This window comes from Myotis lucifugus, unplaced genomic scaffold, assembly GCF_000147115.1.
Source record: "Myotis lucifugus unplaced genomic scaffold, Myoluc2.0 scaffold_871, whole genome shotgun sequence".
NCBI lineage: Eukaryota > Metazoa > Chordata > Mammalia > Chiroptera > Vespertilionidae > Myotis > Myotis lucifugus.
In genome coordinates, this window is record NW_005871919.1 from 96742 (window position 1) to 110553 (window position 13812).

The 13812-nt window shown below is 53.3% G+C and overlaps 2 protein-coding genes across 3 annotated transcripts in view; both read right to left on the reverse strand.

Moving 5' to 3' along the window:
• Positions 1-5408, reverse strand: part of FN3K (fructosamine 3 kinase) — a 7181-nt gene extending 1773 nt beyond the window's left edge. Inside the window, 6 exon segments of the mRNA XM_006106627.3 lie at positions 446-568; positions 2466-2548; positions 2908-2999; positions 3851-3917; positions 3920-4001; positions 5150-5408. Of these exon segments, the coding sequence (XP_006106689.1) occupies positions 446-568; positions 2466-2548; positions 2908-2999; positions 3851-3917; positions 3920-4001; positions 5150-5290 (588 nt within the window). The 5' untranslated portion in view covers positions 5291-5408.
• Positions 5409-7443: 2035 nt separating this feature from the next.
• The window catches only part of FN3KRP (fructosamine 3 kinase related protein), a 7246-nt gene continuing 877 nt past the window's right edge, over positions 7444-13812 (reverse strand). For both annotated transcript variants that reach the window (XM_023747420.1, XM_006106628.3), the window contains exons 2-6: positions 11462-11613; positions 11007-11098; positions 10466-10548; positions 8890-9012; positions 7444-8655 (exon numbers count right to left, since the gene is read on the reverse strand). In XM_023747420.1, coding sequence (XP_023603188.1) covers positions 8320-8655; positions 8890-9012; positions 10466-10548; positions 11007-11098; positions 11462-11604 — 777 coding nt within the window. In that variant the 5' untranslated portion in view covers positions 11605-11613 and the 3' untranslated portion in view covers positions 7444-8319. The remainder of the gene's footprint in view (positions 8656-8889; positions 9013-10465; positions 10549-11006; positions 11099-11461; positions 11614-13812) is intronic.

Genomic DNA, 13812 nt, shown 5'->3' on the forward strand with positions numbered 1-13812 from the left:
GATTCTGGTCAAGGGCATGTACCTTGGTTGCGGGCACATCCCCAGTGGGGGGTGTGCAGGAGGCAGCTGATCGATGTTTCTAACTCTCTATCCCTCTCTCTTCTTCTCTGTGAAAAATCAATAAAATATATATTTTTAAAAAGTGGGCAAGAAAGTAATAGTAAATGCCACCTTTACGATCCCAGTACCTGTGTTTCACATGAGCAAAGTCTGAGGTTTAAGAGCCCAGTGACCTCAGGGGTGGAGAGGTACACTCAGGGGCCCAGAGTATGTCCTCCGGTCCCACCCCTTCCCCGTTTCCCCATCAGGCCAAGAGGCGCCAAGTGTCCTGGACTTGACCGGCTCCTCTCCAGGGCTCAGTGGCCCCAACTCCAGAGGGACCCACATAAATGTGGTGGCTCACGGGGGGACAGCCCCTCCCGCAGAGAATACCTGCTGTGCCCACCTGTAGCTGCGACCAGAGCTCTCGTGCCTCTCGATCAGCATAGTCCTTCTCAATGAGGTCCAGCTGCGCTTGGAGCCGGTGCCGGGTGAAGAAGGTCGACCAGTCGTCCTGCCACTCATTCACCTGGGCAGCAAAGGAAAGGAGGCGGATGCTGCAGGTGGTGGTCACAGGGCAGTTATACACGTGATTTGCCTAAACCTTAGATCAGCCACTAAAAGAACACGGCCTCAGAGGGTGGGTGGGAGGTAATCAACCAAGGACCTTGTATGCATATATGCATGACCCAGGGACACAGAGAGGGTCATGGGGGAAAGAGGGGGTTAGAGGTAATACTTTCAACAATAAAGAAATACTTTTTAAAAAAAGAGATGCAAAGAGCTATTTGCCACCAAATAATCCTATATAATAAAAGGGTAATATCCAAATAGACTGAATGGCAGAACAACTAAACAACCAATCAAAGCGTAATATGCTAATGATATGCTAAGGCTGTTAAACTGCTCCCTATGACGTGCACTGACCATCAGGGGGCAGACAGTCGACCAGTCAACCAGTCGCTGTGACATGCACTGACCACCAAGGGGCAGATGCTCTGACCAGTAGGTTAGCTTACTGCTGGGGTCTGGCCGATCGGGACTGAGCAAGATGGGCTGGACACACCCTTGGAGCCCTCCTGCAGTCCCTCCCCACCCCAATCGTACACCAGTGGGGTCCCTCAGCCTGGCCTGTGCCCTCTGGCAACTGGGACCCCTCAGGGGATGTTGGAAAGCTGGTTTCAGCACGATCCTGCAGGCCACTCCTCATGGCTGGTGAGCGCTGGGCACGAGCCTGCGGCAGGCACAGTGGGGCCAGGATGAGTGGGAGCAGCAGGTAGGAGCTGCAGGCAGCATTGGACTGCGGGTTTCGGCCCGACCCCTACAGGCCACCCAGAGGGACCCCACCCATGCACGAATTTGTGCACCGGGCCTCTAGTAATAATAATAATAAAATTGAATGCAACATGTTCATAATTTCATATGTATTATTTATGATATTATATTACTTTCTTAAAGTAAAATAAATAAAATTAAGAAATTAAAACAAATAAATCCTATATAACAAAAGCCTAATATGCAAATGGTCCCCCTGACCAGGAGTTTGACCAGGGCCAGGGCTGGCGGTGGTGGCAGGTGGCCGGGGGAAGGGAGTGCCCTGGCCGGCAGCCAGCAGCTGCTAGGGACCCTACCCATGCACGAATTTCATGCACTGGGCCTCTAGTAAGTAAATAAAAGAACACAGCAATCTGGAAACAGGCCAAGTGCCCATCAATAGATGAGTGGATTTAAAAAAGCTGTAGTGCATTTGCACCATGGAATACTGTGCAGCAGGAAAAAGGATCTCTTATCCTTTGAGACAGCATGGAGGGACCTGGAGAGTATCATGCTAAGTGAAATAAGTCCCAGGGCCTTCTTGTCCTCGCACAAGGAGGTGGGCCAGGTTGTCCTCCCATCCCCCTTTCCTGGCCGGGCTGCAGCTGACCTAAGTTGGCTTGTTGATCCTGTAGTTTGAAGGAGCATTCAAGGGCTACCTGTGCCCCTCACAGACCATCCCTCCTCATCTACTTCAGACCTTAGGGTTCTTGAAAAGCCACTGTATGAGGTCAACCAAGTCTTTGGAGACCCCAAAGCTCTTAAACTCAACATCTGAAGCAGGACAAGCCACACTCAGCCACGCCTGTCGGGACCACTATGACTGTGCTGGCTCCATTCAGCCTGTGCCCTCCTGAAATATGGCCTTCACACCTGCTGTTCCCTCTGCTTAGTGTGCTCTTCCACCTGCCCCACGGCTTCCCACCACCGAGCTCAATGCCCTCACCCCAGGTATCACAGCTCACCCTTTGCTTTTAGGGATCAGGTGGTCAATCTCCCTGGTGCGCTGGGACTGGCACACTGTCACATACAAGGGAAGAGGTGCCCAACATGAGGGTGTAGGGAACAGCCCACAGCTAAGCAAGCACTTGCATCCTAACCCTGGCACTCACCTGCGGGATGAAGCCACAGCACGTCACCGTGTGGAAGCCGAACTTGGTCACATGCTGGGGCTCAGCATCCTCGGCCCTCCGGCCTATCAACAGGAAGAGATGTGGTCTTTCCTCTAAATGCCAGACCCCACAGAGAGTCAGGACAGGCCTGGCTGCACTGCTGGAAGGTGGGTGATAGGAGAATGGACCACTCCCACTAGCAATTAGGTAGCACGTGAGTCAGCCAGGACACAGCCTCAGCACACCAGACAGCAGGGCTGGGTATAAAAGAGGTCAGGAGCCAATTCTACTTGCTTATCAACGCCATCAAATTCCTACTTAACAATCTCATTTTCACACTGAGTGTAGAGGGAGATCCTCTACAGGCGTGCAATCCAACCTGTTACGTAAATGTCACCCTGGCCTGGTGGGTCAAGGGCGCACGAAGGCAATCTGAACGCACCCACTGTGTTCGCCTCCTCCCTCAACTTGTCCCCGAGCTTCTGGTTGTAAAGGTGCAAATCTGCCACCTGTTCTCCAAGTCTCCAAGCCTGACTGCGGAGAGAAGAAATGCAGCCATTAAAGTAAGAAATAGCAACAATCTGCCAGCACGCTCTGTTTTAGGAATATTTTAATACCTAAAAACTACTCTCCATGCCATGACAAGTGAAAACAAATGGCAGGCAGCGACCCTTTCCAGAAAACAGTGTAAAATCACCAAGAGTGGGGAAGCAGGTAGGCACCCACAGAAGCTTCAGAAAGTACTGAAAATTACAAGACAAATGTTCAAAAGGTAACGTTAAGTTAAAAACCATCTCCCAGGGGACTCTTTCCCCCTCCCCATGTGGGAGTCTGTGCTTGTTCTTCAGTAAATTTCCACTTTTGCTATAAAAACAAACAAATGGACAAAAAAACCATCTCCCCGTTTTGGTGGGGTTTTTTAAATATATTTTTTTATTGATTTCAGAGATAGAGGGAGAGGGAGAAACATCAATGATGACAGAGAATCTTTGCTTGGCTGCCTCCTGCACGCCCCCTACTGGAGATTGAGCCCACAACCCAGGCCTGTGCCCTGACCAGGAATCGGACCGGGAATCAAACCATGGTTCATAGGTTGACGCTCAACCACTGAGCCAGACCACCAGGCTCATCATTGATGTTTCTCTCTCTCTCTCCCTCTCCCTTCCTCTCTGAAATCAATAAAATACCAGAAGAAAAAGAATGACAGGTGGGAACCCTGCCCCTGGTAACTCCACCAAGTTATGTGGTCAGCTCAGCAAGAGGCTGCTCTCTCTCACACACACACACACACACACACACTCTCTCTCTCTCTCTCTCTCTCTCTCACACACACACACACACACACTCTCTCTCTCTCTCTCTCTCTCTCTCTCTCTCTCTCTTACCTGTTCAAGCTCCTCATCTTCAGATGCTCCATCACGAAGGCTGCCCCACCCCCGGGCAGGTCGATACCTTGATGGGCCGAGGGGCCCGCACCGTGCCCGTGCTCCGGAGGGCCTCCAGGCTTGCCACCTCCCCCTCAAACATCTGCCGGGCCTGTGTCCAGAACACCACCATGAGCTCCCACTCCAGCAGGGGCCTCAGCAGCCAGGCTGTGGCTCACAACCTTCCACAGACGCCACCACACGGGGTCATAAGCACCCAGGACCGCTAGTTACTGAAAATGGGGTTCCTGTGGGTGGGGCTTATCATTCTGAGGCATTTGGGTTCTGAAATCAGACTCCTCAGCAGTTCTGGGTGCCCACAGAGCAGGGGTGCTGGGTCAGACCCCACCCCTTGTCCACCCAGCCATGGACAGTGCTGCAGGGTGTCCGAAGGGGTCTCTCTGGCAGCACCCCACCACTGCTGGGTACATGCATGTGGCTAACTCTCTCCACTTGGTTTTTGTTTTGAAATTGATTTCAAAGAGGAAGGGAGAGGGAGAGAGAAAGAAACATCAATGATGAGAGAGAATCATTGATCAACTGCCTCCTGCACGCCCCACTGGGGATGGAGTCCAAAAACCAGTCATGTGCCCTGACGGAGAATTGGACCGTGACCTTCTGGTTCATAGGTCGACGCTCAACCACTGAGCCACACTGGCCGGGCTAACTCTCCGCTTGTCAAGTGTTGTATTATCCGTGTGTGTTTAACAGATATAGGGTAAGCAGGAGATGAAAACCAGATCCAAACACAAGCAGGGTCTGTGAGTAGAGGGGCCTGGAGTCTGGCCCTTGCGGTGCCTGGGAGTCCTGGCTACCTTCCTGCCTCTTCACACCTGGTAAAGAGGACGGGACCTTGGGGAAACCTGAGCTCAGAGCTGGGGCAGGAGAGTGGCAGGAGCAGCCCAGGTCTCCGAGCCTCGCCTCCCCCATGCTTGGTGGGTGGAGACATTAAACCAAACAACAGAAAACTCACGCACGGGGGTCAAAGGACCAGAATTAATCCGGCAGCGGGTAAAATCCTGCAGGGGATCCCGCAGAACATGCTGGAGCCCTGTGGCCTGCAGGTGTCCGGTTCAAGGCCACAGGCTGACACGGGGGCAGTGGCGCCAGGCCTGACGCACGAAAGGCCACTCGTGCCCGCGCCCCTTGCCCCGCGTCCCCTTCCGCGCGCCCCATCCCCTTTATCCGCCCCCTCTCCCCTTTCCACGCTCTCTCCGTCCCCCGCCTTTACCACCCTCTCCCCCTCTCCAGTCCCCGCACCTGAGCCCTGCGGTTGACCTTGACAAACACAGGCCCCGCGTCAGTGTCGTAGGAGTGCCCCTCGCTGATGCAGCCCCCGCCAGAGCGCCCCAGGGCGCGCAGGGTCGCGGTGCGCAGCTCCGAGCGCAGCAGCTGCTCCATGGGGGCGGGGACACTCGGAACACGGGCACCAGGGGGAGCCAGGGGGACGCAAAGAGGGACCCAGGATGGTGCCGACTGCCCAGCCAGGGACGCGGGCTCGCCACTGCCCAGGCCGCTGTGCACGGGAAGGCGACTGGTCCGCGGGGGCAGCGGGCTCTGAACGCCAGAGCTCCCGCCTCCCAGGCTCCGCCTCCCGGGAGGGGTGAGGAGGGAGGAGGGAGGGGGGGAGGGAAGGAGAGGGAGAAAGGGGGGAAGGGAAAAAGGGAGGGGGGAGGGTAGAGAGAGGACGTATCCCAAGGGGGGACAGAGCTGGGCGGCGCTCTCCCCATGCATCTGCAGAGTTAGTGTGTCTGGACAGTCCAGGTTGGGGTTCACCCACTGGGGGCACTCGCAGGGCCCTAGAGGTAGGGCCTGACCTCCCTGCACAGAGGTCCCAGGAGCCCTCCCAGGACTGGAACCCCTCCCACTCAGCAGGGTACCAGACACAGCCCTGGAGTGGCCCAGTCAGTGGCCTGGCTAGGTCTCCCACTGACCAGACAAGACTGGGGATCTCAACCACGTCCTGCCAGGCCCCGGCACTGCCCAGTGGCCCCACAGCTGGCCTTGCCTTTGCTCATCAGGGCACCTGGTGCCCATCAGCAATAGATAGAGGCAGCTCTGGAGCTTCTGATACCAGGCAAGGCTGCTGACCCCACCCACGTGGGACTCCTGATTACAGAGACCACAGCGATGGGGAGGAACTTTATTTAACTATTTTTTAAAATATTTTTATTGATTTCAGAGAGGAAGGGAGAGGGAGAGATAGAAACATCAATGATGAGAGAGAATCATCAATTAGCTGCCTCCTGAACACCCCACACTAAGGATCGAGCATGAAACACGGGCGTGTGCCTTGACTGAGAATTGAACTGTGACCTCCTGGTTCATAGGTCAACACTAAACCACTGAGCCACACCAGCTGGACTTTATTTTCTTTATTCACCGTTTGACTGTCCATACCTTATACCACAGTGCAACATAGGCATTACACTAAGTTATTATGACAAATTTTTAAAAAATATATATTTTTATTGATTTCAGAGAGGAAGGGAGAGGGAGAGAGAGAAACATCAGCTCAGTTAAGCGCCACCTGCCTCTGCCTCTCGCCCTCCCTCTCCTGGGCTGCACTCTCACCTGCGGCCTCCCTCCCAGGTGCGGCTGTGGGTGTCTCCCTGTGAACAGCTGGGGAGAGCTAGGGCCCAGCTCTCATGGCTGGCAACGCAGTGGTCCTAGGCGTGAGGTCCAGGGCCCAGGGGGCTGCTGGGGGCACAGCACCCAAGAGGATTCTCTCGGGAGGGGGTCTGGGCCATCCTCCTGGTCTGAGAGCCCAGCGGTCTGTCACTTTCTCGGGTGACCAGGAACCAGGGGAGGCTGCCTCCCCTACCTCAGAGGGGCCTGTGAGTGACCCCACTCCCCCAGCACCGGGAGCCAGAAGGCGTCCCTTCCTCTACCATGGGCTCCAATCGATGTGTTTCTGTCTTTCCTTCTCTCTTCCACTCTCTTTAAAAATCAATGAAAAATATCCTCAGGTGAAGATTTAAAAAATAAATGATAAAAATTTTTAGAAAAACAGTACAGCAGCACACGTGCCATCGTCAGAAGCTGGCTCCGCACCCTTTCCCTCGGAGACAGTTTCCCCAGGACCAGGAAAAATAAGCTAAAATCTCAGCACATAGCAGTCTAGGAATTACTAGTTTTGACCATTCGACAACCACAAGCTCTTAAAGTCACAGTCCTCTCTCCCTCCCCACAGAAACCAGAACTCTGAAAGCGTCGTTCTGCTCCCGAATTACACAGAGGGGCCCCTGTGCATAGAAGCACAAAGCAGAGGAGGAAAAATGAATCTATCCTCCCCACCAGCCTCCGGGAGACCACCGGTGTCCTAACACTGGAGCTCCCAGCCCCATCCCAGACCTAGTCGGTGGCCACAAATGGGCTTCTTCCTTAAAATGCAATCGACAGTTGCTCTCACCATCCCTTCGATGTTCACAAATCTCGCAGGATGACTAGGAACAGCAGTTAAATTGCATCTGAGTCAAATATTAGAAAGTCCTCAGGCTACACCTGCCCTTAGTCTGAAGCTCTTCTCTTATTTAACAAAGTCAAAGAAAAAATTTGCTCTTTAAGAAACAATTTATTAGAGTAACACATTACAAAGGCTTCTTGGCAAATATCTAGGAAAAACACTGAATTATGGTTTAAATGAGGGAAATGGTGCCTTGCATCATAGAAACCACTGAAAAGTTTGCACAAAAGCATGTTAACATCAATGCCATTCATGACCGTTCCTCACCCCTGCAAGAGAAGGGGGGAAACACTGGCTTAGTGCGAGCAAACCTGAAGCAAAGGAAGGACACTCGGCAAGCTGAGAGAGCGGCAGGCAAAGGGGGGTGAAGTCGATTCAGTGGCTCCTGAATCTACTGAGGACACCCCGGAAGCTGGCAGTTTGGCCATTCCCCAAATCATCTCCAGACCTGCTCAGCCTGCGGAGCAGGAAGCAAAGGGAATGTGCTCAGTCTGGGGAATGGTCACTGTAAGATGTCCCTAGTGAGACGGCTTCGTGCCTAGACCACACTCAGCCATCGAGTAGCGTCATCCTGGAGGCGAGACGGGAGGGGATGGTGGAAGGTGCCCGCGGCAGCAGTGCATGGCGCACCGGCCACTTCCCTTCTCTACCTTTGGGGCAGTTGTTTGGTTTGACATGGCCCCACACTGCGAGGTCCCTCTGTTCACATTACTAGTATGGTTTATCCAACTACGAAGTCTAACGAAATGTACAGCTTTAGGATGACAACACCTCTCTTCTGAGACATTACATACTTTCCAAGGCTTGGAAAGTTGGTCTGAAGCCTCTCCAGGTGTGTGAAATGGGACAGAACCCCTGAAGAAGAGGACTGTGGGGGAACCAGAGGGTTAGGATCTGGTACATCTGAACCTAAGGCTCCGGCAGGCTCCTCGCACAGGCCTCCCCCCGGAGCGGAGCAAGCTCACTAGATGAGGTTCCTCATGATGTTGAGGGAGGACCCTCTATACCCTGATCCGAAATGATTCCAGTGGTTCAAATAGTGGAAGAGCTGATACAACTTCAGGCGCTTCTCAAATCCGGGGGCCTTGGGGATCTTGTTGTGGTAGGCAGAGTAGAAGGTGCTACTAAAGCCCCCAAACATGCCGGCTATTGCCAGCTCATATTCCGAGTGGCCATAGAAGGAGGCGGGGTCAAAGATGATGGGCCCAGAGGAATCCTCTGCTACGTTTCCTCCCCAGAGGTCTCCGTGGAGCAGGGCTGGGACGATGTCCAGATCAAGGAACAGATCAGGGATCTTCAACTGCGAGGAGGAAAGGCAGCCTCAGTGAAACGAGCGACGCATGTGGGAGGGGTGCACGCTTTCCCACGTGTGGCTGTGTGTGGCCGTGCATGGCTCAGGCAGGGTGCAGAGACACCTACCGCCATCTGATTGGCCGGGCCCACCCACACATCTCAGTGCTGTACCTGACTTGCCACCTCTCCCTGGTGGGGCTGCAGGGCATGGTGGGCACAGGGCGCAGCGGGGCTCTCTCACCTGCAGAGCAGACCAGAGCTCGAGGGCATCTCTGTCCCCAGACCCCTTCGCCAGCATGTCCATCTGGGGCTGGATGCGCTGCTGGGCATAGAATGTGACCCAGTCCTTCTGCCAGTCATTCACCTGCACAAGCGACAGCAAAGGAGAAAGCCGAGCTCAGAGGCACATGCCAGGGCTGAAGGAGGTACCCCAAAGTGGGAAAGACTGATTGCTTGAGACCCCGCTGCAGGGATGGGGGTAGAGGGTGGGGGGTGGGAGCTGATGGGACCCCCGGGGCCTTGTGGACAGGTGGGAGCTTAGAGCCTATCCCAGGAGCAGTGGGAAGCAAGGGGCCATTCCCATGCAGAGCAACAGGGTCCCCTCTGATGAGCTCTGGGATGTTTTCTTTCTTTTTTTAAACTTATCTTTATTGTTGAAAGTATTACAAATGTCCCTTTTTCCCCCATTGACACCCTCCACTCCGTTCCGCCCCCTCCCCAGGCCTTCACCGCACTATTGTCTGTGTCCGTGGGCTATTCGTACATGCATACATGTTCTTTGGTTAATCTCTTCCTGCCTTGGGATGTTTTCTTTCGATCTATACTCACACAGGAGCACAGAGGCCAGAGCTGGCTGGCCTTCTCTGACCCTGTGGCTCACTTCTGTCCATCCACCTGGCCATAGAGGACCCCTCTTCGGCCCCTCCCAAGCAGCTGGCACTGCCCTCTCAAGAGTGGTAACATGGGAAGTCACGTGGAACCCTGTTCAAAAAGACCGCTGAGAGAGGACATCCAGGCCACAGGTGCTGACCATGGGGGTGGGGCGGGGGGGAGCAAGACAGACGTACACAAGAGCAGGCAGCCCAGGGGCAGTATGTGACGCTAAATGACAGAGTATCACGCTCACAAAGTGCACTCACTCACACTCATACACATACTCTCACACATGTGCACCCTGACACATGTGCACACAACCAGCCAGCAAGGTACAGGTGGGAGAGAGAGGAGCAGAGCCAGCTGAGACACCCCAGAGCAGCATGGAACAGGAGGCGCAGCTGTCAGCCACCTGCCACCCCATGCAAGTTCCTGGACAACCTCCAAAACATTTCAGAATCAGAATAGTGTCTACTGCACCCCCGTGCCCACCACAAAATCCCTGAAAGTTTTCTACAGCAGATCCCTTCCAAGGAGCCACCTGCCTTTTGCTGAGAGCACATCCACCACCCTAACCACTCTCCGTTTGTGAGGCGTCAAGGAGAATTCCCAGGGGAGCCAACCGTAAAATCATAAAACTGAAAGTTACCATCCCTTTTCATTAAGCTACCTTTGAGAGCTTACTATTTAAAATAAAACATTTAAAAGTTTTCTAATTTTTACCCACCTTGAAATCCAGCATCCTAACTTGCTGGCCTTCTCTGTTTCTCTGAGCTTACACAGCCCATGAGAGGTAAAGCTCATGTCAACCTCTTAAAAATTAGCACAGAAAGAAAGGGAGCACAGACTTACTAAACGTCACCAAAAAGGGAGAGGTGTGCTTCCCCAGCTGTTTCTGAACAGCTTTCCCACTTGGGAGACAGGAAAATGCAGGCGTCACTCACCTGGGGGAGATATCCACAGCACGTCACCACGTCAAACCCAAACTGGTCTACGAAGGGCCGTTCCTCCTGCCCACCTCCTCTCCCTTGGAAGCAAAACAAAAACAGGACTGACGACTAGTTGCCTTGCTCCCTCGGCCCTCACCTTGGAGCTCAGCGTAGCTGGAGACCTGAGGTCAGCGTGCCTTCTCCTCCTGAGTCCCATCCAGAGACAATCAGGGCCTGGTCTCCACCGACCCTCAGGACCCAGAACCAGAGCCTGTTCCGTCACACTTCACAGGCAGGCCACCCACTGCTTTCTAGGAGAGACACCAGGCGGTGCCCAGAGGACGCCCAGACAGAGTGGCTCACAGCTGCCATTTGTGCAGACAAACTGCGTTCACCGTGCTCACCACATGCATCGTGGGGTGGACATTCCTTTCCTTTGGCATCAGCGCAGGTCTGACCCTCACTCATGTGGCTGTGGCATAACCCCACCTAGACACCCATCAGAGCCCAGTGTCCTCCTCCAGGTGGGGTCCCCTTGGCCCACAAGATGTCATACCCACTCTGCTGGCCTCCTTCTGCAGCGTCTCTCCACGCCTTTTATTCTCTAGGTGCAGATCTGCTAGCTGGGCTCCAAGCTTGGCAGCATGACTGTGAAACCAAAAGGCAGCAACTGAACGCGTGACACAAAAGAGAATATTACATCCACCTGAAAGGGCTCAGGCCACACAAAGGAAGTCACACATTTTGAGGATAAATGTCTGTTTTGGTGAAGCCAGAGGGAGACGATGGGCCCTCATTAGTGGACGGTCTCTCGCAGCCAAGTCCTCTGTGAGCATCTCACCCGGAGAGCCCCTTCCTGTTGCCTTTGGCTTGCAGGGCGCTCATTATGTGTGGGTGGTGGGTCCCTTGTATCACAGCCACAAAGTTATACCCCAAGCGCAAGCTTCGGGTATGGAGGAACCACTCAGAAGAAAACCAAAGCCAACCAGAGGGGAAGGTGCCAAGACGTACCTGCTCAGATACCGCATGTCCAGATGCTCCATCACGAGCATACTGCTGCCTCCCGGGGCATCCAGGACCTTGATGGGTTTGGGCACTTTCACTGTGTCTGTTTTCAGGATGGCAGTTAAACTGGCCATCTCACCTTCAAACATTCTCCTAGCCTGTCAGGAAAATTAATGGCAGAGGGGAGGAGAGCGAGCGAGATCACTTCTGGAAAGGCTCCAGGTAGACAAGTTTCTCAGGCATTACAATTCTAAACCAAGGCTACCCTGACTGCAGAGTCAACAGACAGTTTTTTTGGCTTTTCCGTAGAGCAGATAATCGTCCTGAAGCTGCACAGGAGTAGATGGTACTTTGCAGCGTTGGACTATATTGTGATGCTATCGTTGAGTCCAAACCCCCTTCAGATGGGGCGAAGTCAGCTACTAATATTCCACTAAGTGCCTGTGCAGGGTTGGACTGTGTACGTGGGTCACCCTCTGTAGTACCTCAAACAGTCCTGTCCCACAGCAACCACAGAACCAGCTCACACTGGCCTTACCCTAGTTCTAACAAGATACCGACTTGTTTTCCAGGGACTGCAGAACAAAACTGCATGTCATGCTCAAGTACGCTCAAAGGAGAGAATTTTGACTTTCAGTAATACCCAGAACCAAAGTGTGCCCTGCCCACCCCGCCCCGTCCCCCCCCCGCCCCCCCCTCGGCCGCCACGGAACCAAAGACCTGGGACTTGACTGGAACTCGGTCACTGGTCCACTATCCAGGACCCAGCGCTGAAGCCTTCCATTGAAACCTGCCCTGCAGCACTTCCGCAGCCCAGCCCGTCCTTCCCTAACCCCTTAAATTTCACCCAAACCCACAACTGGGGAGACAGATTTGAGCCTGTCTCATTGCCGGTTGACTGCAATAAAGCCTTTTCTTTTATCAAAAGCCAATGTCATAGCATTGGCTTCTGTGCACATCGGGCAGCAAGTCCTTGCTTAGTAACAACACCTGACCCCGCAGGTGCAGGTGGCCTCTGGTCTGCATATGCCAGGAGCCTGTGGTCACTTTTCACCTGCATGGACCACCAAGCTCTAGGGCATCTCCTACCTAGCACTGGAAACTATCATCTTGCACACCTTTTCCATCCTAGTCCAAAAGTCCTTGTTCCCCCTGGACTGCAGCGGCCACCTCCCCCGGTCTCCCTGCTCACCAAACTGAAGCCATCCTTCTGGAAGGCAAATCCACCCTGAGCCACCACCCCTGCCCAGATCCTGCATGTCCCACAGGATGACCCTGCCCACTCTCCCATCTCATCCAGGGCCCCTACCTGGGCTCCGCTCCTCACACTGACATGCACACACCCCTTGTGCTCCTTCCTTTACTGTCTTAAAGATCGCCTGCCTCCTCCAGCCTGGAAGCCTCCACACACTGTCACCTCTGCTTGGAACCCTAACCCCCACCCTTGGCCAAGTCAGCTCCCTCCTCGTTGGGTGCTCATCCAGTCGACTGCTGATGGACAGCGGGGCTTCCAGTTCGGGGCTATTACAAACAGTGCTGCATGGACATTCTTCTACACGTTCTCATAGTTACTAGTTCTGTGACCTTGGGCAAGTGGCTTAAGCTCTCTGTGCCTCAGTTTCCTCATCCGTAAAATGGGGTTAATAATAGTACCAATATCATGGGCTTGCTGCCATGATTAACTAAGTTAGCAGCTAACACATAATCCATGCTAAACACTTTATAAATATCATTATTATACTGCCATCAAGAGCTACAGCCACTGAGGAGAACGGTAAGAGCAGTGTCTTGCCCTGACCGGGTAGCTCAGTTGGTTAGAGTGACATCCCTATATGCCAAGGCTGTGGGCTCGAACCCCTGGTCAGGGCACAAACAAGAATCATTCAATGGCCCTGACCGGTTTGGCTCAGTGGGTAGAGCGTCGGCCTGCGGACTCAATGGTCCTGGGTTCGATTCTGATCAAGGGGCATGTACCTGGGTTGCGGGCACATCCCCAGTGGGGAGTGTGCAGGAGGCAGCTGATCCAGGAGGAGCTGATCGATGTTTCTAACTCTCTATCCCTCTCCCTTCTATCTCTCTCCCTTCCTCTCTGTAAAAAATCAATAAAATATATTTTTAAAAAACCAAAATAATAGAATCAAATTATACTCATTAGATCCCACTTTTAGTAGCAGAAACACTCAGTATGTGCAACATAAAAACAATTCTTACCACTTACTCAGCACCTGTCATTTGCCAGGCACTGTGCTAGGTACTTTACAATCATGATGTCAAATTCTGAAAACCATTCTTGGGTAGATGGTTAAAGCTGTTTTTTGAAACAGAAGAAAATGAAGCTCATTAAAGTTTAATGACTC